Source organism: Haliotis rufescens, unplaced genomic scaffold, assembly GCF_023055435.1.
Source record: "Haliotis rufescens isolate VD_foot unplaced genomic scaffold, xgHalRufe1.0.p SCAF_7, whole genome shotgun sequence".
Taxonomy (NCBI): domain Eukaryota; kingdom Metazoa; phylum Mollusca; class Gastropoda; order Lepetellida; family Haliotidae; genus Haliotis; species Haliotis rufescens.
In genome coordinates this window covers 28,246,113-28,273,243 of record NW_025964361.1, presented here as the reverse complement: position 1 = coordinate 28,273,243, position 27,131 = coordinate 28,246,113, and the positions used below count along the sequence as shown (strand labels likewise).

Below are 27,131 nucleotides of genomic sequence, written 5' to 3'. Positions count from 1 at the left end.
TGCGTGGCCATCACATACTGGTGGAAAAAAGTATAGATTATTCTGTGTTTCATATAAAGTTAAATAAAAATAGATGTATTCTGAAATGAAATAATGAATGTTTCAAAAGACATTCATGGAGACATCTGGGGGCACGGGTGGCCCAGTCGTCTAAGGCGCCGCGATTCGCTGTGCAGAGTTGCGTCCCCTGGGCACGCCAGAAACCTATGATTGTGGGTTCGAATCCCGGTTCGCCCCGATTATGTTTCTAGGTCTGTCAGCACCATACCCGTGCTCGTGGGTTTCACCGAAGTGGTAAACGTCTGAGACCTGCATCACTTCGGGCTTTCCTCCCACATTAAGCTGACACGCCGCGATATAACTGGAATATTGTTAAAAGCGGCGTTAAACCCAACTCACTCACTTACTCATGGAGACATCTCTTCTACTTTAAGGTCGTGATTCACAAGTTGCACATGCGTGTGAATACCCGGCACACAATTGGATGTTTGCGTGCTTGTTGGAAGCATGATTCTCACACGTGTGTGAAGAGCACACAGTGATTATTTTGCCATCAGGTGCCCACAAAACGCTAAAACCGTAAATAACGCTTACGCAGTGTCAAGGCTTACTGAAAATCAACGTCTACATGCCGTGGGTATGCTGCAAAGAGGAATGGTGTGCACAACAAAGTTGCCAGACATTTTAATGTTCATCGAAACGCGCGTTCGTCTTTTGAGACGTCATCTAGAGCAGGCAACACTCATGACTGCCCGGTCGTTTTCGTGTGACGTCACGTCAACAAGTCAACCATATTCGGTTGGTGCATCTAGTGAATCGATGCCAACTACCACATTAACATCTCGGACAATTCCTGGGACTAAGTAGTGGCAGAAACGTACTCAGCCGGTTGAGTAGAACATTTCCGGCCCCGACGCCCATCCAAACGCCCAAGTTTGCTTCAACGTCACCGTCAGACACGCCTTGCTTGGTGTAGACAGCATCTGAGGCGCAGAAGACAAGATTGGGACAGTATACTGTTCACAGATGAGTCCAGGTTTCATCTGATTCACAGCTGATGAAGTAGGAAGAACCATTTCACTCACAAAAGGTTAGCCAAGCATCGTCTCAGCGAGCATAGAGGCCCTCGCAGGTTCACTCTTCAAAGACAACCAGATCTCACGGAGATGAATCGCGTGATTAAAAAAACCTACCCTCATCTCAAACTGACCGTCTCTGTTTGGTGATACTGTAAACATTCGTCAATCCAGTGCGTTTCTGTACAAACAGTATTTGAGTATTTCGCAACGTCATTGTCATGTTTGTCCACACTTAACTGAAGGTATTTCATCATACATAATTTTAACTCGAAAAAGATTTCTTGATGAATGGCTAGCGTGCTTATTGGTAAACAAGCACCACTAACGGGAATGATGACGAAAACTCTACTGGTGCATCATGTAGGAAGTAGAGGTGCTGTCCCCGTGGCCCCCGGTTATATAGTTGACATGTAGCTCTGGATGCTAGACTTAGTGATGGAGGTTGGCAAAGCAAAGGTTTCCAAGCATCGACGCGTCACTCTAAATCCTGCGCGCCTGTCATTTTATTGCCAACAAGACAATATTGTTTCAGATTGTCCGCGTAAAATAAAACAGAATCTATTTTTCATGAACTGAAAATATACGAGTTCATCAGTGTGTGTCCAGTTGTGTATGTTGGTATTCTTCGTGAAAAAAGTGTTCCTCTCGCATCACTTTTATTTTCAATAAAAAAATGAAAAAATTTCCCAACCCTCCTCACCTTTGAGAAAAAAATGTCACGTGAAACAGTTAATATTCTTTTATATAGTCTTATACCCCGTGTGTTAAACAGCCACTGGTATAATTGATATGAACAGATATTCTTAACATTGTCTGTGATATTTCTAGAAGCACTTTCCGTCTTTTGCAAACAGGTTTATTAATAAACATACAGAACTTTCTCGTCGCTATATAGATAAAAGATGCTCACTCTTACCTTCATTTGTGTCATATATATAGATCACTTCTTCCCAATTGTAGGTTTTGATGACATCGACCATGGCACGTATGCCAGTTGGTTGTATATATATTTGATATTTGGAGTGATACTTTGATTTGATATCTGCTGGGTTATTGAGCACAATGAACGGTGCGCGGAGATTGGCAGTATAATCTTGTATTGTGTGATGAACTGCTCGACTGGAAACTCCCAACAGTGCCACAGCCCCGCTGTTAAGTAGACCGCACGCTGAAACAAGAAAGATAGAAATACCAGAATAATGTTGAAATGTTTTGCTGTATGAAATACAGTGATACCTTATCAAGTTATCAAGAGTTCTACCCACTCGTGTCAAACTAGGCATCATTGACCACTCCAGCAGTCCAGACAAGACGCTACCCACGCAACACTTCGTAAAAGGTCGACACGACCCAACGCGCACCGATTGGCTTCATCACACTCCTCAGATCTACAGCCTTTGTCTTGTCATCTGCCTTCATTTTTGTTGACAACTTCTCTGCAACAGTGAACTGTTGTTGGTTCAATTACTTTATATGACTGCGTGTCAGATAAAGGTTGATGGCGAAACCAACGTCACTCACTCACCCTCTCTCTATCGTTCTGATTGTCTTTTTAGGATTCAACTGGACAAGCAAGTGTCAAAACACAGACTGATTTATTAATTGATTAGCTAGACAAGTAGGCTTTTATATAATGCAGAAATACGTTTTCTGTCTTAGTGACCGTCGGTTATGCTTAGCCGCCATGTCTGAGAGATATTGAGTCGCATACATAACGTGCTACCATGACGTATGCAATGTCGTCCTGTATAACAGCAAATCTCCCTACAAGATGAATGTTTCTGCAATATGTTGGCAGACATATGGATAGCAGTTGGCCTGTGAAGTGTGTTCAAATTTTCAAACATCTACATGTGTAAGAGTAGTGTTTTGTATTTCGACACAGAACATCAGTCAATATAGTTAAATCACTTTAAAATCAATTTCGTAAATGTATTTTGATCAGGATGTGTGTATGATATTCAACAGCGAGGTTTAGATTCATAGCGAGGGCTATTCGGTTCCCTCGTTGTTAGAGCGTACGCCGACCCGCTCGATTTTCACATGGGCACAATTTGTGAAGGCCATTTTTGGTGTCTCCCTGCCATGATATTGCTGTAATATTGCTAAAAGCGGCGTAATTTTCATTCACTAGATTCACAAATTGAAAACTAAATCGAGCAAGTCTCTACTGTGATAATTGATAGTATATAAGAAATACTTGCTTTGTTAGAAAAACGTCGTTATAGGAAAAATGTTGATATATTTTGACAAGTTCTAATGTAACATCTATGATTAAGAATGTAAAAATCAACTATTTCTTGTATAGTAGTACAAAGGCGTGCTAATGTTTATTTCTTGTAACCTGTTTATTTTTTCCGTTAACCCTGTGTGATCAGAAGTTTACAGGAGTGGCTGTTTCGTGTCTGGTTGTCCGAGGTTTGGTTAATTAAGTACGCTCTGACGATAGAATAGACAATCAAGCAGAGTTTCTGAATGTTAAATAATGATGATTACCGCCTTGTTGCTGACTTTAGAGGCTTCGATATTCTGTTATGGGACATTATATGAACCATGTATATCTCACAAATGTTGCTGACGACCAATCGTTGTTTTCATTACATTATGCTTACGTCTAGGCATGGGGAAATGTGTGTGTGTGTGTGTGTGTGCGTGCGTGCGTGCGTGCGTGCGTGCGTGCGTGCGTGTGTGTGTGTGTGTGACAGCTTGTATTAGTCCTGTTTTATAGTGCCAGTCCACTGAGATATCATGCAGCAGTTAGTTTAACATGGATACCTAACTCATTATGTCCCTATGTCCCTATGTACATATTTCTTTAACATCTGCTATTCCTCAAAACTAATCAGGGGGCACGGGTGGCCCAATCGTCTAATGCGCTGCTATTTGCTGTGCAGAGTTGCGTCCTTTGGACACGCCAGAAACCTATGATTGTGGGTTCGAATCCTGGTTCGCCCCGATTATGTTTCTAGGTTTGTCAGCACCATACCCGTGCTCGTGGGTTTCACCGAAGTAGTAAATGTCTGAGGCCTGCATCACTTCGATCTTTCCTCCAACATTACTGACTGAGTATGGTTTTACGCCGCTTTTAGCAATATTCCAGCAATATCACGGCGGGGGACACCAGAAATGGGCTTCACACATTGTACCCATGTCGGGAATCGAACCCGGGTCTTCGGCGTGACGAGCGAATGCTTAAACCACTAGGCTACCCGACCGCCCCTCCTCCAACATTAAGCTGATACGCCGCGATATAACTGGAATAGTGTTAAAAGCGGGCGTTTAACCCAACTCACTCACTCACTCACTCTTTAACATCTGCTATTCATCAAAACTAATCAACCACCTTGAATGACGACATAGATCATGTGGTCAGGCTCGGTGCCTTGGTTGATTCCGTGTCACCGTACCCCGACTGGATCGTTGCATTTAATTAATTATCTCAATCACTGGATTGTCAGGCCTAGATTCGTTTTTGTACAGGCTGATGTGATAAAGCAGGACTACAGCTCTTTGTAAAAGACAACAAACAACTGAGAATATTTCAAATTCTGGTTTTCACTCAGAAGCTGAAAAACATTTCTCAAGAAATCTTTCAGAAACCGCCATACAAATTTAGTATTTCTTTTTCAAATCGGTATGTATCAATAATCTATATGTATCTTAGTATGTCTGTGAAATACATCCCTCCTGATATTCACAAAATGGCCTCCTTTCACTTGGGAAAAGAAAGGTGACCCCTTAGAATGAAGCTCATTTAAAAGTCTAATTAAGTGTCGTGGGAATAGATTGCAACTTCTCAGTCTCAATGAATGGCTATGGAACGGATGTAGTTTGACTGTCGCCTTTAATTTGAGACTGTCCTTTTTCAGCTCAGAATCGTGACTTATCATACCCTATACGACTCTAATTTAAACCGACAGCCCTGTTTCACCATTTCCTTCGAGTATTGCGTAACGCTCAAGAAGTTAACCCAGAAGAAGCTTTATGCTGATGGAACGCCAAATGATATTGCAATGATTATCGTTTTCCAAAAGTAAACGTCTGGTGCAAAATACACAACCAGGTTCTTTGAAAGCTTGTTTTGAAAATACGTGTCTTGAATTCAGACAGTAAGTAATCAATTTGTCAAACGAAATCGGTAATAGCCATAAATTGTTCAAATGCAGAACCTCTTTGCCAACAGACATATTCTACGTCATTGGGTGACCTTAATGAAAACTGGATCAAAGTCAACTTGGCCATGGCGGATGAGCTCTCTATCATTAGCTGTTTAGGTTTCGGATCTGGCTTTGCCATGGCTGAGCTGGTTTGACAGCGCTGAGTCTTGGAATAACAGCTAACTGAGTTAGCTGCGTGTGTTCTATTTCGATTGTCAATATGAAGAGTAGTATTTTAAGTACAAACTCGTTTTTGATTCGTGCACTTCTAAATCCAGCATTGCATTACAGAAGAGTGTTTTGTAGATTCCGGCCTACAGTTACATGTAATCGCTTGTTGAAACTATATGTCTGTTTTATGATATCTGGATGTAGAATTCACGTTAAAAATAGCCGAGCAGATAAAATTGATACACGTCATACTTGAGGAAAATTATTTATAGTTTTTCGATACGATGGTGCTAAAAGTGCATCTTATGTCCTGTAATGCATTAAAGTGAAACTATTATATTTTTTTAAAGACAAATCCAACCGAGATATGATTAATATTACCAGCCTACTGTCATCTGTAACCTTTACCAAAGGTCGAAGATTCCTGAAGGACAAAACATGTTGGTCATTGTAGTGATATTGCAGTATTTCTGTTCACATTTGAACAACAACATTGGAACTGAATTGTTTGCTCCCTTTTGGGTTTAGTTTTAATTTAAATCTTGAAGCATGCCGTGAAGGTGAAAACCAATAACCTTAAAATCTGAAGAACTGACTTAAGTGAGGGGGGACATTGATGTTAGAATCATATGAATCATTTGAATCATTACGAATCACTATGAACTTTAACAACCTGAAATAACCAATGAAGTGTACAACATTCATTAACGTCTATGCCCAGAGCCTTTCGTTTGAGAGCCATCACATAGGTGTTTCCATGATGGCCACCAGCCAATATAACCTCATTCCCGCCCACATAATATTGGTCCCCAGTGTATCGTTTGTGCTGAACTTTTGCCGGATAGGCTCGTGGAAAGATTTCGCTTATTCGTCGATATTGACATACACGAAATGTACAGTGAATAATAAAACGCCGAATGTAAGATAATATCCACTGCCTGGGGTTATTGGTGTACGATCGAGTCGGCTGTGTTTGTTTGTTGTTTAACGCTATACTCCACCACATTCCTGCTTTGTCCAGGCAGTCCGTTACTTACCCAGACTGTAACAGACAGTGATTGACATCATGAGCGTCAACGTACCACCAACCATGAGCCTGAGAAGGATGTGAGTGATCGACATTTCCCGGAACCCACACGGATGCTCTGTCTTGAACATGATATTACTGTATTATCTTTGACATAATTATTCCCCGATATATCTATTACGATACATCTATTACGTATTACCGTCATAATAGTGTTGTTAGTGAGAATAGAATCTGGGGAATAGCAATTTTGAAAGGATATATAAGGAAATCTGCGTCAACATATTATTCTTGGACATGGTACTTGATCTTTGTATGCAATAATATAATAATAATAATAATCATAATAATAATAATAATAATAATAATAATATAAGGTCATGGAAATAGACATAAATAAATTGTTAAATCAACTCTTGTTTCATGAAAAAATCTGTAAGATATAACAAAATTGCAGAATTTAATGTAGCAAAAACCTAGAATTGCAAAGGAATATTTACGGTTTCAGCTTTGACAAAAATCAAATATACTCATAAGTTACACATATATATTAATCAAATATAATTCGGTTTTGCTGAGAATAAGTGAGTGTTGTTTGTATGGGCACGTTCATATCATCATTTATTCTACAATGCAAAGACAAAAACACTAACTAAATTGTTATTCGTGTATTAAGAACAGGTTGTTCCAAAATTCCATAGGTCAAATATCAGATAAAAATTGTAGAACAACAATATCAGAGTGAACACTGCAAATCCAATTTGCCGCACAGTTCACATAGAAACGTCAAGAGAGAAACTTATGTCCTTATTACACGCCACGACGATGGCTCTTATCACATAAAATAAGGTAATTGACGCTGGTATGCTAACCATGATATTTCTTTAATAGTGTTTTGAGCAGAATAATGATCCGAAGCATGACCTACTACCAAATCGTTGTGTACTCAACAGCCTGGGATGTGATTTAGACAAGATGAGGTCAGCAAGATGAAGGTTCGCATATTCAGAATAATCAGTCAGTGGCCAGTTTGTCTATGACGGCTACATGTCAAAGCCGGCGGTTGGAGACATGTTTGGATTCTGGGTCAGATATTCCTGTTGAATTATTGGCGAAACTTCACACCCAAGATGGAGTAATAACTCCGAATTGATCCAAGGAAAGTTCAGAGGACTAAGATGTGCTTCAAGCCCGAAATTTAATTTGATAAATGTTGCGCTGGATATTCATAAATAAGTTAGATTACACGAAGGTCGTAATCAAATTGCCATCTAACTTATTGGAAGTTTTCGGGAACAGGATATGCTGGCTACTTGTTTCTTTGGAGATATGATGTAGCTGTTGTATTTGACAAAAGTTTCGGAAATGTGTGAGGGGGTGGGTGAGCTTTGAGCAATATTCCTCATCCGTTGAAATTATCATCTGCCATTTGTCAAGGGAGATCAAAGGAGACTAAAAAGCTAACAGACGATTTGAACAGAACTGTGTGTCGTCACATCTAAACAAAACGGACAAAAACAAGAGATTTAATACATGTAATTAGTATGTTTTAACGAAACCGTTAAATGATTTATCGGATTTACATTTAGTCAAATATTAGTCGTGCATCTTTGACATGTTTACATTCTAAAACAATTAAATCAATGTATCAACTATTCTGCATCCTTGTCTGTAAATATATGTATATTTACATCTAAAAAAAACTTCAACACCACATGTAATATATTCCATAATTCTTACGGATGACAATATCCTTATGTTGTTAAATGTCTCTAATAGTGCCGACACATGATGAAAGTTGTAAGAACACTGTACGTTCTTCTGTATGGTTCATACTTGATATCAGGCCACCGTCATGATCATGTTGCTGGAGTATTGCTGAGTGCGGTGTCAACCAACCAACAAACAAGACCTTAGCCTTGAAGTACACGTACTTTTATCCGGCGAGCAAGTATCTTAAATGTCTGAACACTCGATCCATTTAGTCGCCTTTCATAAGAAGCATAGGTAGCTGGGGATCTATATTCTTACGTTGTCATGGAATAGTTACAATACTTGTCATTATATAATCGATTTCAATTTCTGTATTTCTATAGACACATGCACTTCGTAAATAAAAACATATGTGTTTCGTTACAAATTAGAGGAGGATTTTAGAAAGTTCTATATAATATTAACAAACCTCGTTAATTGTAAAATAGTTGTTTAATTGATTTCAAGGGGTATATATTTTGTTATAAATACCATACATTTAGACAACATTTGTTCTGTGTGCGAAATATCGCATCATGTTCTACTTTACGTTGATCAGTCAACAGGCATTGTATACTCATAGCATCTGAACGTGATGTGTCCAAACGCAAGCACGGAACGAGAGTGCGAGACCAGTACCAATCAGTGATGGCGCTAGCTGTAGGAATCAATCAAATTCGAGACAAATTAAATAACTATTAATAGACATTAAATATTTTGAGTATTAAGTGTTCGTTTTTCACACCGTGGCGAAATCAATGCGGAATTATTGATATTGTTGTATGAAAGATAAGACTTATAATTGTCTTATAATTATAATTGTGATAATTGTTAACATCAGAAGATGTATAGGAATACCATAGACTTTTTTGGGGGAATTATTTCAGTTTGAGTTTCAGTGTATAGTTAAACATAATGGTATTTGCTTCGAAGCATTCTTAAAACCCATATCACATACACAATCAAATCCTTAAATACCACACTGAATAGGTTTACGATAAGTTCGTAATCGATTAAATTGATATATGCATGAGTAAATTTCGTTATTTTCATGTTCCCATTGACAAAACCCATCAAATGTTGTCACATGTACACAATGTGTTCCAAGGAAACAGGACAGTGACGTAGCGTTGTAGTACATGCGTCGAAAACGCAGAACGATGACCAAGGTTCGCTACCCCACATGGATACCACAGTGTGTGTATTGCTATTTGCGCCGCAAAATCTACTTGGCGCGTTTACCCGTTCTTAAGAAGAGTGATAGAATACATGCATATTGAATAATATATTATTTTGTCTGTAGTATATGACAAAGGCAGAGTGCATTTTTCGATTCCGGCCGTATCATAAGCACTTGTTTATGAATAAGTCTTATGATGCTATCATGTGTTATTTTCAAATACCATGATTTTTGTACGACCTTTACTTGCAAAAAATACATGTAGTTTTAATACATGACCTTTTATTGATATCCATTCATACATTTGTTAAAGCTACCTTGCCTTCTGCGACCAGTGGAATCTGTTTCGGTGGATAATCGAGACTGGTTATTCTCTGGCGTTGACGTTTTATATTTTGGTGAAAGAAGTAACAGTATCAAACGAAAACGAAATATCAGAAGTGAATATTGGATAGAAATACCATGTATTGTGATATCATCCAGGAAATCTACCATATGTCGTATCCATTTTGTGTTATGTTTATATAATTTCATTACATGTCAAGAACATTGCACATGTTTAACCACTACTCATTTCAGCTGACAGGTATATATATGTGTGTCTTATAACCTCTCTTGTCACATGGCACCCATGTGTCATAACACCTGCCCTGTGACATGTTAATATTTCTATTATAACACCTTCCATCTAGCACGTTAAGGTTTATCTCATCACTCGTACATCATAAACCTTCACTGTTACACGACTACGGTTACCGAAAAAAGATTACTGCCATAGACATCATACAGCTTAAACTGACACTGACTGGGCGAGCCAAACGATGCCGAACCATTTGCAAACCCATTGTCTGGCTAATGCTGTAAATAGCGTCATGTTAAATATTTGTGCGTATGTCTCCACACGCCCCGGTTCACATGAAAAAGGGGGCGGTCGGGTAGCCTAGTGGTTAAAGCGTTCGCTCGTCACGCCGAAGACCCGGGTTCGATTCCCGACATGGGTACAATGTGTGAAGTCCATTTCTGGTGTCCCCCGCCGTGATATTGCTGGAATATTGCTAAAAGCGGCGTAAAACCATACTCACTCACTCACTCACATGAAAAAGGACATTGAAGCAAGGAAGTCACTGGAATTTTATTAATTTTAAATGAGGCTGTATGTCGATACAGACATTTATTGAAACGTTCTTATTGAAGATGTGTTTCAAAGGGGATACAGTGACAGCTTCATATTACCAAGAGAATATATTTTAGCCACATAAACTCTTGTTAATGTTCTATTTAATCATGCTGTGTGGATACATCAATAAAATGCGCTTTTTACTCAGCAATGTCAGAATCGCAAATATCAATCACTTAAAAATTGCACTTGGATAAACACATTGCCTTTGTTCTATTTTGCTGAAAAACCGTTTGACATCTGGTAGGAGTCTCTACTTATTGTAGTATTATCCGCCCACACTCTGCGATCATCATTGCTTTACTTCGCCTGATGTGTGCAATACAACAATGGCGAACATTCATGAAGTCATGATAGTCATTCCTGAAAACATGTTCATGATACGGTCTGAATTGTTTTATTATCATTATTGAGAAGTATTTTGTAGCTTTTATTTCGATCATCTGGTCCCATCATATCAAGTGTTAAAAGATGGTACTTGGTGTTACCCTGCCTGACACACCCGGTATTAAGGATACAAAACAAGGACAGGTCGGCACCGAGACTAATGTGTCTGTTTAGGTTATCCATGTTAAACTCTGGCATGGTGGGCTGGCACCATAAAACTGGTATAAGTCCGGATGGGTTCAAGCTTACACACACACACACACACACAGACACACACATACACAGACACACACACACACACACACACACACACACACACACACACACACACACACACACACACACACACGCACGCACGCACGCACGCACGCACGCACGCACGCGCGCGCTTACACACACACACCATTTATGAGTGAACTAATATTGAACGCCAATTTCAACACATCTGCGAAACAAACGCGAGTATATTTGGGAAGTGCACAGACGCTTTCGTCATAACCCACAGAGACGTTTCCAACTTGAAACATAGGAGGATTGTGTATTGATATAGTGTGACATGATGCATAAACATGTGCATGAAGTAACTTTTTAAAGCTTATTACCTGAAAAGTAAAATAACAAATGTAATGTAAGAAATACGACTATGAGAAAGAGACGGCCAGAAGTACAGACTTGCGTGCAGCAATGCCTGGAATATAGCCCTTTTATCGTGGGCGATATTCGACATGTAATAAAAAGGCAATCTATTTAACTTATTTCCCCTATGTTCAGCGATATGATCTTAAGTCTACAGGCCGAGGCCGTAGCACATTTATTCCTACAATGACTCTGTATACATCGTTAGATCAAACCGATACACGACATTTGGAGAACACTAAACTGCGTCAACAGGCATCAAGGGCGAGAAACAACCAACAACAAGGGAGAGAATGTAGTGCCATCATTCCGATACGTCTTAGTGACTATAGTCAGTATCTTATCTGGATCTGTATATAGAAATTCAAATCACGGCAGCCTCTGTAACGACAAGATGGACCAGTTTGATCTAAATTTCCAATCGTGAATTTCTCCTTCATGTCGAACACTATACCACCAACTCCAGCTAATGGTGTCAACATTTCCAATTGCTTTTAGGCATACCATTATATTCAAATGTCATCGAAAGACTCATTATGTTTGCAACCAAGCTTTTCAATAAATGTTTCTCCATCTAAAGCCAGGTTAAGTCACACCAGAAAATGTGTGATAGACTTCCAGGGGTTACAAATATGACTCGTAGCTTGTCAACCTGGTGTGCAGTTCTCTTCTAAATCATGATCTTTAGGTGGAGTTTCGTGCTTTCTGAATGAAAATTGGATTAGTGGTGGGTGCTACGGTAGAGCAGGGCGAGGTTACACCTAGTGTCATTACTGATCCATTCAAAAAAGATTCCATCACTCTTGTCATTTTATGCCTACTTGAAACTGTTTCGGTAGACACTTGAGGCTGTATAGTAGGTGAGGTTGACGTTTTGCATTAGCTTTGAAAATGCTTGAGTGGCCTTTAGAAGTTGGATCTATAACAAAGGGAATGACCATTTCATATTCTGGTGGGCACGCCAGAAACCTATGACTGGGTTCGAATCCCGGTTCGCCCCGATTATGTTTCTAGGTTTGTCAGCACCATACCCGTGCTCGTGGGTTTTACCGAAGTGGTAAACGTCTGAGACCAGCATCACTTCGGGCTTTCCTCCCACATTAAGCTGACACGCCGTGATATAACTGGAATAGTGTTAAAAGCGGCGTTAAACCCAACTCAGTCACTCACTCATATTCTGGGGGAATATTCTTGAAAAAATTAATCATGCTTCAGACCGATGAAAAAGGAAACAAATTCGCCTAAAAAGTTACATTGTTGCAGGGTGTCTTCTTAAAGAAAATTCAGGCTCATAGTTTTAAATAGAAAAATATCTGGTTTTGTAGATGTAGCTGTAAAGATATGTAACTCGATACAAAACCCCAGTCCTCACGTACCTCCACCAAGAAAGTAAATAAAAGCGACAAACCCCTAAAATTTCCATAGTCATAAGAAATATCTGTTATAAGCAGAACCGCTTGTACAATTCCGACTTAATCAGGAACATGTGTTTATGGATCACTATAAAGTGATGATGATACCAGAGGTTCCCGAAACAGTGAGCGCATCCTGCACCAACGGTGCCACCAGTCACGAACACATGCAAAGACAAGTCAAGTATTCGCCTGAAAAAACATGGGAACATAAGGTTCAAGTCAAAATAGAGAACTTCATCAGACATAATTTTTATCACTGATGAGTTGGAAATGTCCTCCATATGTCTATAATAAAACGTTTTGAAAGCTTTAGTGAGGTCTTGAATGTTGTAACCTTGATCAAACATATTCTGCGGAACAGCCGTATGACGTTCTATAAAATCGTTGTAGAAAGAGCATGCTCAATTGTATCTCACAAGGTATAAAATCTATACGCCAAAGGCAAAGAAAGTGTAATATACACTTATATAGCATATGATACCTTCAGTCAGATAATCTGTAACTCATTACGGCTTGTAGGTTATCATCTAAATATCCGTGAGTGACAATTAGAAGTTGGTTATAGTAATAGCGAAAATGATCTTTGCTCATTGGCTATCGTAGACTAATGACCAAACGGTATGGATGATCAACCTTTTTAAACGTGTAGCGACGTTTCGGTGAAGATAGTAAACCCGTTATCACGCGTAGTTAAAGATTGATTATCCATGCCATCTGGCCATTGATTTGGTCATAAGCCTGCGATTGCCGTTGAGCAGAAATCACTTTGCACTGGTAGATCCGGCACAACAGGTGTAATCTCAGGAACTGTTATGACACCTACATATACATGTACAGTAGACTACGGTTAAACGAACTGACTGATATAACGAACCTACGTTTTGGTCCCGACTATTTGCTGTAGTTATGCTGTATATATGCTTATAACGAACTACGGTTATAACGAACTAAAATTAGTAGTCCCTTTGAGTTCGTTATAACCGTAGTTTACTGTAATGCCCTTGAAGAAGAAGAAAGGAAATCAGCTGATCATCAGAGATCATCGTATTTTAAACAAGCACATTTGCAAATCTTGTTTTCGATACAAACACATGATCGAAAGCAAACAGGCATACTTTGACATTCACATGTGTCTTAAGGCAAAACTAATACGCTAAAGTACCATATATGAAACCGAGCATTAGGAACTTGATGCCAAGAAAAGAAATAGTATTCTGCCATCATGATACCCAGCTAACGACGAGTGCTCGACGGTAATCTTCGGTTTCAAATTACTGTGTGACCGTCCGCAAGTCTGCGGTGTCGTTCACGGAGATGACGAATCACTGAAGTGACATTTAATACTATAGTTCAGATACAGCTGCAGATGGAGGCTGATAATTAGCAAACTGGCTTCATCGTCATTTGGTGAACATAGCATTGAGTTTTGTAATTTTTGGATGAGTATAATATTGCAATGTATTTCTGTTGTTCTTAAGTGCCTCGAGTAATCTTATATCTTATAAATAGCCAAGAGTGCGTACTGTAGGAAACACAAGAATTATGATATTTTGTTTGAAGAATGGCAATTTAATACACTGGTCCGCCTCTTTCTATCCTGATTAAGTCAATCTATGGATGCCTTGACGCCAGAATAGGATACAATGTCGTCGTCATGATGGAAAATAAATAGATCCGATAAAACAGTGCATAAAACAGTTAATACAAACATTAGACTACAACAACTGATAAAATAGGATGTTTGAAATAGATGACAAGAATATCAATACTTGCTCAATATCATGTTAGGATCATTTCGTGAAGCAGGAAAGTAAAATATTTTCGTCCGTGACTGCGCAACCGATGGATAGAATATTTATTGGTGTCCGAGAGGTTTTTGTGACTATTCTCTATAGTAAAGTAATTTTATACTGCCAACACGACTTTCCTTCGAAACAGATTCCATAGGGCGTAAAAGGTAAAACTGCGGTGAAAATGAAATTAATGGATCACTTAAAATCAGTGATGACACCAGGTGTTCGCAAAATGGGAAAGCAAACCCAGCTATACCGGTAGCATCCAACACGCACACAAGTTGCATTATAAGTAAATGTTTGTTGCCTGGCGTCGCAGTATTTCTTGCCATGCGACGGCCGCCTGTAAACAAATCAGAAAATCAAGTGATATAAGCAACGGCAATTATTTACACTGTAATCACAGAGTTATGTAAGCAACGACGTTCTTTTTACTTCAAGCACATGGCGCCATACATGCAAGGACCGATGTTGTCGACAAGACGTGGATTGGTGCTGACTGATGTCAACATTTTAATCGGCAGCACTGCCTCGGTGGACTCAAACTTGGACCTTGTGAGCGGTGTGTCGCACGGTTGTTGACCCTGAGTCTGTATCTCTACCCGTGAGTGGGAGGCTAAGGCATTGACGTTCCTTAAACACTGTCAGTATTTAAGTGATGTTCTAACAAGTCGGTTTAACGTGGAAGGAAAGCGTTCAGTTATACAGGGTGAAGACTGTTGCAGGTGTACGAAATGCTCGTGCAGTGGTTTGTCCTGACAGACCAAGAACCATAATCGGGGCTAGTCATGGATTTGAGGAGCAGTGTTCCAGTTATGTCACGGCGTGTCAGCTTAATGTGGGGGGAAAGCCCGAAGTGATGCAGGTCTCATATGGTTACCACTTTGGTGAAAGCCATGAGTTCGGGTATGGTGCTGACAAACCTAGAAATGTAATCGTGGCAAACCGGGATTCGCACCGGAGATTATAGATTTCTGGCGTGAAATATCGTTCTGGAATTGCTTTCACGTCATCTGGAAGCAATACATGTCTCCTGTTCTAATTCATAGTTATGAAGCTCTCGAGTTAGTCTATAGTCATGATAGACCAAGGGTTATAATCGGGATTAATCACGGATTTGAATTCAAGATCAGAAACTGAAGGATGAGATTTTACCCACTCAGACGGAATTATTGCATGGTAAAAGATCTTGATGTCACTTGAAGCATTTAAGTCATTCGTTAAACGTACGACTGACTTTCACATAGTGCAAACATTTATCTTTGCGTGATAAAAGAAATATTTACTTGTTAATAACAAAATAATATTTGTATTTATAAAACATAATGTGGATCAAACAACAAATCATTACGTAACATTAGGTACATGTGAATTGTTTCGAGTAAGTATTGTTTGACGTCGGAATTTAGCAATATTCCAGCAATATCACGGGCAAACATTATGTTGTATATTTAAGTAACTAAGTATTGACAGTTTCCTTCAAGTGTTAGGGATGTGGATTGAATTACTGTACATTATTTAATGTCGAGTCTGCTATTTCGCAACAGTTCGCATTTACTTGTCTGTGATCCCGATCCCACGACACAAGTTTAGTGGTCAATCAAGGCACTCAGCCAAACATCTCCACTTATCCTGTTTGTCACTTATCCGACAAGGGAGTTTCCAACTTTTTTGATCACTTACTTCTGGTTAACACCATTTACGCGGATATGTTCTTAGTAATGCGTTGTTTTACTGTAAGTAATGACGAGTAAGACCTGCAAATACCAGGGTCACTGAAGTAGACGTACCGTTTCGTGATTTTGAGGCCATCAGCATCAACAACGGGAGTTTTTGGCATAAGAAATCATTGTTAGTTGAACTTTGGCTTTATTTCCTTGGATCGAGGAAGTGTTCTGCTTCGCAGTGCACTACGATTCTCGTTATCCTGCTTCAAATAATAATAAATGAATAAGGATGCAGTCGGGACAAACAAATGAATCTACTTTCCCGCTATTGTTTCTGGTTTTTCGGCTTCTACTTATCGATATGTGACTGTATATATCAATACCGGTTGTTGTCGAGTTATTAAGTCTATAAGAGACAGGTGTACACGCATAAACGATATTGTAGAGACAGGTACCCACGTATGCATACAACCCGATATTGTAGAGACAGGTATCTCCGTATGCATCCAACCCGATATTGTAGAAACACGCCTATGCCATATAGGATCTGTTCTTGTAGTGAAAATTTTCCTTTGTACTATTTTCTCTGGGGAAATTATTACCATGGACCCGTTTCACGAAGATGATGGTTCCACGACCGGGGACTTTGTTCCCCCCATTTCTCTAAGTGTTTCAGATCCGGTATACATTTCCTGGTAAAAATGTTCCCAATCATTTGAGATTCTGGGGGACCTGGGAGTTTGTTTTGAGTTTCGTGTACAGTTGTACAACTAGATATTTTTTTTGGATTAAATCTATGAGCCAAAATAGTTTTTCGAAAAAACCCAACTCATTACAACAATGTATTTTGTGTGGAAAACAAATTCTATATTTTCCAACAATATGAAACATAATTATGTTTTTCAAGAACTTGAAGATGGTCTGCCTCTAACATTAACGATAACACACCCTGATATGTAAATGTAATCATTTGGTCAACTTGATTTCTTCGAATCAGTGAAAATTTGTTCCACATGTATGTGCTCAATTTCACAGATACATTTTCACTGGCAATATTTGCTCTGCATTGATCTACTTCAACATGACACTGATCATCGTTCGTAGATACACCCATTCGCGGATGCACGCAACTCGATATTGTAGAGACGGACGTACACGCATTCACGCAACCCGATAATGTAGCAACAGATCTACGCGCATGCACGTAACGCATTATTGTGGAAACGCAATAACCAACGCAAAGCAGCGAATCTATATGACGTGCGTTAGCTACCATATAAGGTAAAGCCATTCAATTTGTGTCTGCGTATGTGTCAACGATTCCTTCTTATTATTTTAAAGGCGAAGGTAAAACAAGAGATGTATTGATGTTGCCAAAACAAAACAAAAATCCAATAAAAAAATGGGAAACAATTACTAGTATTCGGAAAGAAAAGCAAGTGAAACAGTATAAAGAAAGGCCAAAGTACAGTCCAGAGGCTAAGCCTGAAGAACATGGTGATGGAGCTCTCAACGAAGTATTGATACTTCCAATCAAAATCCAATTGTGCAATCCTTGCCTGCTTTTTGTCAGCTCGTTGTCTTTTTTAAGTTTGCTGAACTCTAACGTTTGTCAGCGCCAAGGACGGGGGCGGGGAAAGCCAAAGCTTCAAAACAGAACATAAATCGACTCAGCCGTTCACGATCAAAGACGACAACCTGTCACTGTGGCAAGACGCTCTACTCATGTTTTTTTGTGCTTAACTAGCGGCTATCTACCGTTTAACTGAAGCACATGTACACTATTGCTTATTCATATAGACACGCTATGTGTAGCTGAGACCACCTTGTCCTTCTATAATCCACGTGTGGTTGATATGATCATTTGTTTTTGTTCATTTGACATTATTTCTAAGGTTGTCTTTGACAAATTTATGAAACAGCTCTAGGTATATATATATAGACTTAGTAGATGGGGGTAACTGATAGCTGTTAATAATTCCTCGGGAACGCTCCCGTTCTAGCCTAGACACAAATCTTTAACACTTGATTAGACTCGTCCTCGAAAGGGACTCCAGAGTCTCCTCAAACGGAACAAAGAACAGAATGTCCCGATTGATACCGAATTGTCGAGATAGTGAGAGGGGTGTCACATGGTTTCAGTAGTATGAATAAAAGTAGAATGACTAGAACTGAACATAATCAGGGGTTAATTTAATGGGTTGTACCGTGATAATCAAGAATGGGAGCACACAAGTAGATCTAACCTTGGGCATGGGTATCAGTGAGTGGACCGGCCCATGCATCAGGAATGTGAACACACCAGTGTATCTAGTCGGGGCATGGTTGACAGTGAGAGAATTGATCCACTTACATGCATCAGGATGTAAACACACCAGTGTATCTAGTCGGTGCATGGTTGACAGTGAGAGAATTGATCCACTTACATGCATCAGGGTGTAAACACACCAGTGTATCTAGTCGGTGCATGGTTGACAGTGAGAGAATTGATCCACTTACATGCATCAGGATGTAAACACACCAGTGTATCTAGTCGGTGCATGGTTGACAGTGAGAGAATTGATCCACTTACATGCATCAGGGTGTAAACACACCAGTGTATCTAGTCGGGGCATGGTTGACAGTGGGAGAATTGATCCACTAACATGCATCAGGATGTAAACAGACCAGTGTATCTAGTCGGGGCATGGTTGACAGTGGGAGAATTGATCCACTTACATGCATCAGGATGTAAACACACCAGTGTATCTAGTCGGTGCATGGTTGACAGTGAGAGAATTGATCCACTTACATGCATCAGGGTGTAAACACACCAGTGTATCTAGTCGGGGCATGGTTGACAGTGAGAGAATTGATCCACTTACATGCATCAGGGTGTAAACACACCAGTGTATCTAGTCGGGGCATGGTTGACAGTGGGAGAATTGATCCACTAACATGCATCAGGATGTAAACAGACCAGTGTATCTAGTCGGGGCATGGTTGACAGTGGGAGAATTGATCCACTTACATGCATCAGGATGTAAACACACCAGTGTATCTAGTCGGTGCATGGTTGACAGTGAGAGAATTGATCCACTTACATGCATCAGGGTGTAAACACACCAGTGTATCTAGTCGGGGCATGGTTGACAGTGGGAGAATTGATCCACTAACATGCATCAGGATGTAAACAGACCAGTGTATCTAGTCGGGGCATGGTTGACAGTGGGAGAATTGATCCACTTACATGCATCAGGATGTAAACACACCAGTGTATCTAGTCGGGGCATGGTTGACTGTGAGAGGCCCGACCCATGCACTAGAGATGTGAATGTGAACACAGCAGTGTATCTAGCAAGGGCTTGGTTGACAGTGAGAGGCCCGACCTCACGTGACATAACTCATTGAAACAGAACGATTATATGGGCATCTGTCTAATCCATAAAAGTTTATAAAACTCGATCCAGAAGTTCCAAATCAGATATGGAGGTATCCTTTTACAACTTCACATCAAACACATTCAAACAATGCATGTAACCATTTAATCGTATTGATACAAAGCAAGCGTACTGCATTTTACGATCATCTGTGAAATCTTCAAAGTTCATTATGTACGCTTTTAGCCACAACGTTAATGTTATTGAAGAGAGTTCGTTTTGTGGAATCGAAGCAAAGTAACACCAAACCATTGGGATCTTGCAACGGATAAACCCAGATGTTATTTGCTGTCCCGTACACGCGCATCCACACCAAGATGAAAAACAGATCATGGTTTAAAGTTTCGGAACTACTGGGAACAACAAATGTACATAGCATTGATATCTGAGTCTTAAGTCAGAAGATGTGTGTTTGGTCAAAGAACATATTCCATTCCTCGACAACTGAAAGCTGAGCAAAATGCATCTACTGACCTGCTGATAATTATAATAATACTCTTTGCCTTATATGACAAAAGAATGGAATGAGCTCACATGTACACAGTTTCAAATAAATATACACAGGTGAAATGCACTCTTTTAAGTTTTTATTTAGCAATCTCGTTCTCTATGCCTTTCATATCTCCTTTACGTAGTGAAGCACAGAAGTCATACACGACCCTAAGAAACTGTGCACCTCTTTGAACATTCAGAGATTCATTACATTCTAGGTTAACAGTGACTTGTTATTTTTTCCATAACCTTTTTTTTTCCAAAGACAGTAATTATATTTTTATTACTCGACTTGACTTCAGTTCTAATGTCTATTCACTGAATTCGACCCATTTCACATTGGTCGAGGTTCCCATAAACACGCTGGCATTTTAGGTTATTTCCACGAACGATAGTGATGTCAAAATGAGATCAGTAATTGCCTTGCGGTATCTAAATGTATCCTTATCTTAAGTGAGTTTGGTAGGACTGGGTTCATTGCTGTTGTAGTGAGTGGGTGAGTGAGTTGGGTTTAACTCCGTTTTTAACGTTGAGGGACTAGATTTCCGTTACTTCACAGCGTTTCAGTTTGACCTTCGAGGAAACTGTAAGTGACTTTTCTATGTCCTGTACGTTAACCACCGTTAACTAATAAACCAACGCTCATAATTAAGCAGGGCCAGTCTGAGATTCCCACCCACAATCATTGGATCCTGAAACGCCTCAGGGACACAACTGTTCACAGCGAATTGTCGAGTTGTTCACAAATATACCACACCATGCATCAAAAACACACGAAACAATAATTTTAACATTAACATAATATTGTCCTTCATTAATCAAGGATGCATATGGTTAAAATAAACTGTCTACTAGTTTGAAAGAAGTGCTCTGTACAGACAGATTACAGAGTGTCATTATTTAACTAAAAGAGATGCTTCGCACATTATCTGATGCTTTTAAAAGGGAATCTTTTGCACTCGAAAGATTTACCGATTTAAACAAAAAACTTTTGCATCGATACTCAATGGGTCATTAATCAAGAAACTCTCTAATCCAGTCTGACACCGTCCAGATTAACGTGGTATCATTTAAGTTGTAACGTTCAATAGCGCTGACGTCAATACCTCAAAGCGAGACCCAATGCTATGATGCGATATATTAGGGTCAGTTTCGGTGTAATGTTTCGCCAACAGTCGTTACGTGATAATGCCAGTTCAAATAAAAAAGAAGCGATGTTGATTTGTTTGAGAACCATCCTACATGTACATGTGAGAGAACAAGAAGAAAAGTTCACATCAATGCAATGCACTTGTGACATCAATGTTATATATGGACTTCTCTCACAGTTTATTACAAGCAAGGAGATCGTAACTTCTGTAATAAGCTTAGCGCTTTCTGTTCTTCATGTGTACTTAGACAGATATATATATTTATCTGAACCTTTGGAGTGACTTATGGCTGTTTGGACTGAAATGTAGAGTCAATTTGAAGCATTAAACGCATTATTTTCAACAGAAAACCACAACAGAATTATTGTACTTAACTGTCATAATAATATTTAGGTATTAGTGGTTAAGTTTTTGAGTTTTTTATGCATCTGGTAATGGAGACCAAAGGACATTTATCTTCACTATGCCCAGTATACTTTGCATCATATATATAATACAAATTTATGTTACAAAATCTTGTGAATTCTTCTTGTCCTCAAACGTCTGCGTCCACGTCATATATCCATAAACAATATGAATTGCATGAACTTTGCTTCATCTTAATTGAGGGGGGCACTCATTGCCAAGTCGTCTAAATCATCTTAATCATTATTTAGACTCTTCTATCAAATAGACAAACAAGTAGTTGCCACGGTAAATATAATAATCCAAGACAAAGAAAGTTGTTATCATGAAAGAAACGGAAGACAAGGAAACGCACAAGGAAATTCGCAAAAGGCAATGCCAAATGAACAGCAACCAAGAAATTCTTTTTTGACTTTAATACCATTTTTTTAGAGACCAAAGAATATGTGACAAATTGACTGTGAAGGTTTCGTGTTTGATGTATATTTCCCAATATTTAATGTTTAACGAGAGCAATGTGGACATCACTGTACCAGAAACTCTCCAAATATGAGGCATTTCAGCTCTAGTCTCAGCCCTTAATTGATAAATGCGTACTTGACTACCTATTGGCAGTTAATTGATCGTGGTATGATAATTGTTATGTGATTTATATAAAGTGAGTTGCCGATGTTAAATGACGTAAAGGAATCCAGTGATTGGTCAGACTCAAATAGTGTTTAGTTGAGGCTTGGGCAACAAGGCTGTATTTTATGAATGTAGAATTGATTAATCAATGTAAGCGTTGTGAATGGAAAAATGCGATAAAGTTTCCAAGTCCTTGATCATTGCAAAACAGCTTTGAATGAATCAGTTTGGTTTATCAAACACTTAAATAAAATCGATGATTTCAAATGAATTAGGGTTACATTCGAGTTGAAGTGCCATTAATTTTCGTGAAATGATTGTACTATGGTTGAATTTGTGTAAAAAGATGTGATTCAAGAACGCCTTGATAATTATAAAAAAATGTTCAAGGATGATGTACGGATTGGACACAATTTAGACGATGAATTTAATCACTTTGTGGAATGAAAACGAAGCAAACTCTGATTAGATAGAATTAAATCATGCTTTAATATGAATAATCTTTATGAAATAAACTAGTAACGTCAAGTAATAATATACGATTTGTTCTACTGCATTGCAATGAACGTCAGTAGAACGCACACTTTATTAAATTCTAACACAGAAACAACGAAAACCTGCTTATGGCATTAAATATTGCGATCGCGAAATATTGTTCAGTAGAAATCAAAATACCTTGTCAGGTCAAAGAGGGACGTATATCATCCCGATGATTAATTTCAGAGATTGTGGCTGGGATGTTATAATGATAGTAATTGATCTGTTTCTAACACGGCCGGGTCAGGTGCCTTCTTACTTAAACGACCAGGGTGGGGAAACCAATGTTGCCCACGTCGAGTAAAATTAAAAGGCAGTTGGCATCAACACAAAAACCCGAAACTGTTAGTAGATCAATTGTGAACAAGGCACTTCAGGCCGTGTCAGACTACTGAGAAAATCGAAACTGAACGAATGCACGCATAAAAGAAGCGTAAACCAAAACCATTAGAAAGACCAAAAGGCTTGAATACGAGTTTTGTCCAATTATGGGCTTTGGACGAAACGTACATTTTGTTTCGCCTTACCGGTACTTCTTTTAATTTGAGGGCATAAACGTAACGCGATTCCATGGCATTGTTATGGTTATAATCAGAGTAACAACTCTGTGATGCCTTGCCTGGAATGATAGTTGCCCTCCTCAGTACTGGACAATGGATCTAGGTCCCTTCTGAAATGTGGAACCCAGATGATTTTAATGCTTTTCATTAGCGCCATTGGCGTAAGGGGATTGAAATTCTGATCTCCCAGTATAAGGGCCGCAGCGGTAATTCCGAGGTTAGTCATTTTCCCAACATCTTTAATGCCCTGAGGGAGGTTCCGATATCATCAAAAATTTATATTAATCTCAACGGTGATAAAACAGTATTCGTGAAGGCTGAACCACTGTCGATAGTAACTTAATTACAAAGCGTTTGTATCGAAATAGATTTCTGTGGTATCTGTAGATATGAGAAGATACCTTTAGTGTTGTGGATTTAATGACGTCATGTTGTAACGTCAGGGATGTATGTCTCCCAAGAGAGAACAAAACCACTTACCGGCATTGGTAAAGTTGAAACTGTCTTTAACGTTCACTGGCCGGGTATGACTTTCTAGTCGTAGAATTGACTCAGTTTTATTGTTATATCTCTGTATTGCTTTCTCAACTATAGTCTCTAAATCGATGGAGTTCTCGTCAAACATGAGACCTGGAAAGAAAGAACGTCAGTGTGAAAACACGGGTAGTGCACACAGTATGATTAATTAGAAATGATGGGACAGGAAGCCCCATGTCAAAGGTCATCAGTTCCTGTAGGGAGTGCTGGTGGTGCAGGAACAGCGAGCGCCAGGGAATCAACCCATGGTCGAACATGATGTTCACACCCCTTTCTGAATCTGTGTTTTCCACATGCTTAGGCTTCCGTGGCATACACCAAACAGATGGATAATTATAGCTGTATCACGTGTAGGCGTATGAGTATTGATTATACTCTAATATTCCACAAGTGATTTATCAAGCATTGTTGATTGTGGAGCACAACAAGCCCATTGGAACACATTCGTAAATGATATTGCAGATTTGTCGAATAATAATCACTTTATGTGTTTGTGTAATCATTACCTGAGTATCACAGTACTATTGTAGTGATGTGATATGGATTCTTGATCTGTAATACAGTATACGAAACGTCTGTTCTCATTCAGGACATATTATAGCATATTGGAAGGGGATACCTTAGTTTAATCAACTAATTGAATGACACAAAATAACAAAGATGTTTCGACATCAGCATAACAATATAACACTACAGATACACCATTCCTTTCCTTTTAGGACAAAAAGGGTTAACTCAAACAAATCGGAAAAAGTAAAGTTATGTACTTACCAATATGTATTTCCGTGTTTCTCGCAGCACATGTTCGAAGAAGAAATATCACACACCAGGTAAATCCAAATTTCCAGAGCTCCATCGTCCAAGGCATCGTGACGATATAATGGCGATTCAGTGGTCAAATTCGTGTCACAGAAAACAAACCAACGTGCTCGTGTGAAATCTGGAAGTCCTCCACGCGCATGCGTGTTCCCTGCCTGTTATGTCATGCGATTCCTGGTCGAAATCCACGGGTAGAGGCAAGTAATGGAATTAAGAGAGTCTACGATAACAGTGTTTGCTCTCGTTTCCTCTCGGGCTCCCAGTAATATCCTCTATCCTCTAGCGTCATGATCGGCGAGTGGTGTAGTGAGTCTGGGCAGGTTTTGAGCAGCGATATTCAGTCACTCAGGACGCGGTCGAGAACACGATGAGTGGTCGAAGACTCTCAGCCAACTTATGTAAAGCGCTGGTATTGTATCTCGATTCGCAGATGCTCTTTTTATGCGGCCCGCACGATTAAGAGGAAAATAACACAATTAATCTGATGTTTGGTTCCATGCAAGATAATTTCGCGTCAAGCTGGGAGGAGTGAACGTGTGAATGCCAGGGAATTTCACAGCTTGGCGGATCCTTGCTTTTAGACATAAATATTGTATGAAGGTATTTGAGATCCTATGTCATGTCCATTTCACGCCAAGTTGTTGATGCTTTTGGAGCCGTTTTCTCGCTTTATCTCTTATTTGATGATTGTGCACCAATAGATTCTCTCACACCGTTGGCTTTGGAATCCAAATATCACTGCCAGTAGTGGTCTAAAAACGACTGTGATCCCTTCAGAACACAACCGTTGAATTTAGAAGATGATCAGCTCCAGTCAATACCAATACGTTGTTCGTAGGTGCTGTTTGAATGGGACTAATTCCAGCTATTTCATTTTCAGTGTTTCCTTCGTGAAAAATGGAAAATCAATTCAGTGGTGGCATATAAAGTTGGTTTTAGTTTTTTCGAAAAAAAGGACAGCTGCACCGACACAGTTAACAAATTGGCGGCTTAGAATTTCAAGATTGGTTGACATTTCTGCAATGATGACTCTCTATTTCTTCCGTTTTCTTTCGTGACATGCCAGGTCCTGTGCACCACACAAATGGCAGCCTTTTAATTCCACTGCTGAAGAGTCGACGAAGGAGATTTGATTTATGAAAATTTTGATCATCGCCAACCACGAAGGCACAAACAGCAACTCTTTACAGTAGTGACACGTGTAAGTGACGCCATGCGGCCCCATCAACACATCGGGATATTGAAACAGATGACTTTTACTGGTGTAAATTGTCCTTTTTGCAGCGCGTGTTGGCCTCCCATTTCAATCAAACAGCTTGTAATGTTGAATCCGAGTCCTGATTTGGGGCAAGGATAAAAATCAATACATCATTGTATATTTCACAAAATCTACATGACGGTCATGTGTATGGATATAAATACCTCGTATGTGAGGCAGCTTTCTGTTAAGGCTTACAAGAGAAATGGAAATGAGCAAAGGTGTTTCCACATTTGCAAAGTAATATGAGTTGGGAAATCGATTTGTGATTAACATTTTGGACTTTATTGCTGCCGCCTACTAGAGCCACTAAATGTGGGTTGCAAATGACCCCATTTCGAACGAAGATATCACGGCGCAGGTTACAAATCGTTGTTTATTTCACCACTGAGCATATATGTCTTATGGCTCTAGTTTTCATCGATAACACTTCTACTGGATGTATAATGTAGATATTTCATTCTAGTACTGTATATAGTATGTAGTATATATGTCCTGAGCTAATAACTGCTTATCCCTATTATGTATTATGGTTCATAACGTGAATATGGATATTTCATCCATACACCCGAACAGCTTTTGAACACAATGTACCCGCGCAGGCAATCGAACATGGTCTACAGTGTAATGTGTTAACGCTTTAACCACCCCGGGACTCATATCGACACTTACAATTCAGTATTTTGTTATCACAGTATTCACTCGTTGCGCCATAGCTGTTATTAGGTGTTGCTAATCGGACACAAGTTACGGCCATTACTGAATATGCTGGTTTTGCTGTGATCATAATGTTATAAACACCTCCTGAGGTCTCCGTAGTACTTACTTAATAACCATGTGTATTTAAGACAACAGGCAGTGGAACATGCATGTAACGTACACCCT

General features: G+C 39.3%; 1 protein-coding gene across 2 annotated transcripts in view; it reads right to left on the bottom strand.

Moving 5' to 3' along the window:
• LOC124146969 (glutamate receptor-like) overlaps positions 1-26,413 on the bottom strand; it is a 73,607-nt gene extending 47,194 nt beyond the window's left edge. Inside the window, exons 1-3 of one of the 2 annotated variants that reach the window (XM_046517555.2) lie at positions 24,941-26,413; positions 24,113-24,262; positions 1,996-2,247 (exon numbers count right to left, since the gene is read on the bottom strand). In XM_046517555.2, the coding sequence (XP_046373511.1) occupies positions 1,996-2,247; positions 24,113-24,262; positions 24,941-25,037 (499 nt within the window). In that variant the 5' untranslated portion in view covers positions 25,038-26,413. The remainder of the gene's footprint in view (positions 1-1,995; positions 2,248-24,112; positions 24,263-24,940) is intronic. The other variant, XM_046517554.2, reaches the window with a different exon arrangement.
• Positions 26,414-27,131: the final 718 nt, after the last annotated feature.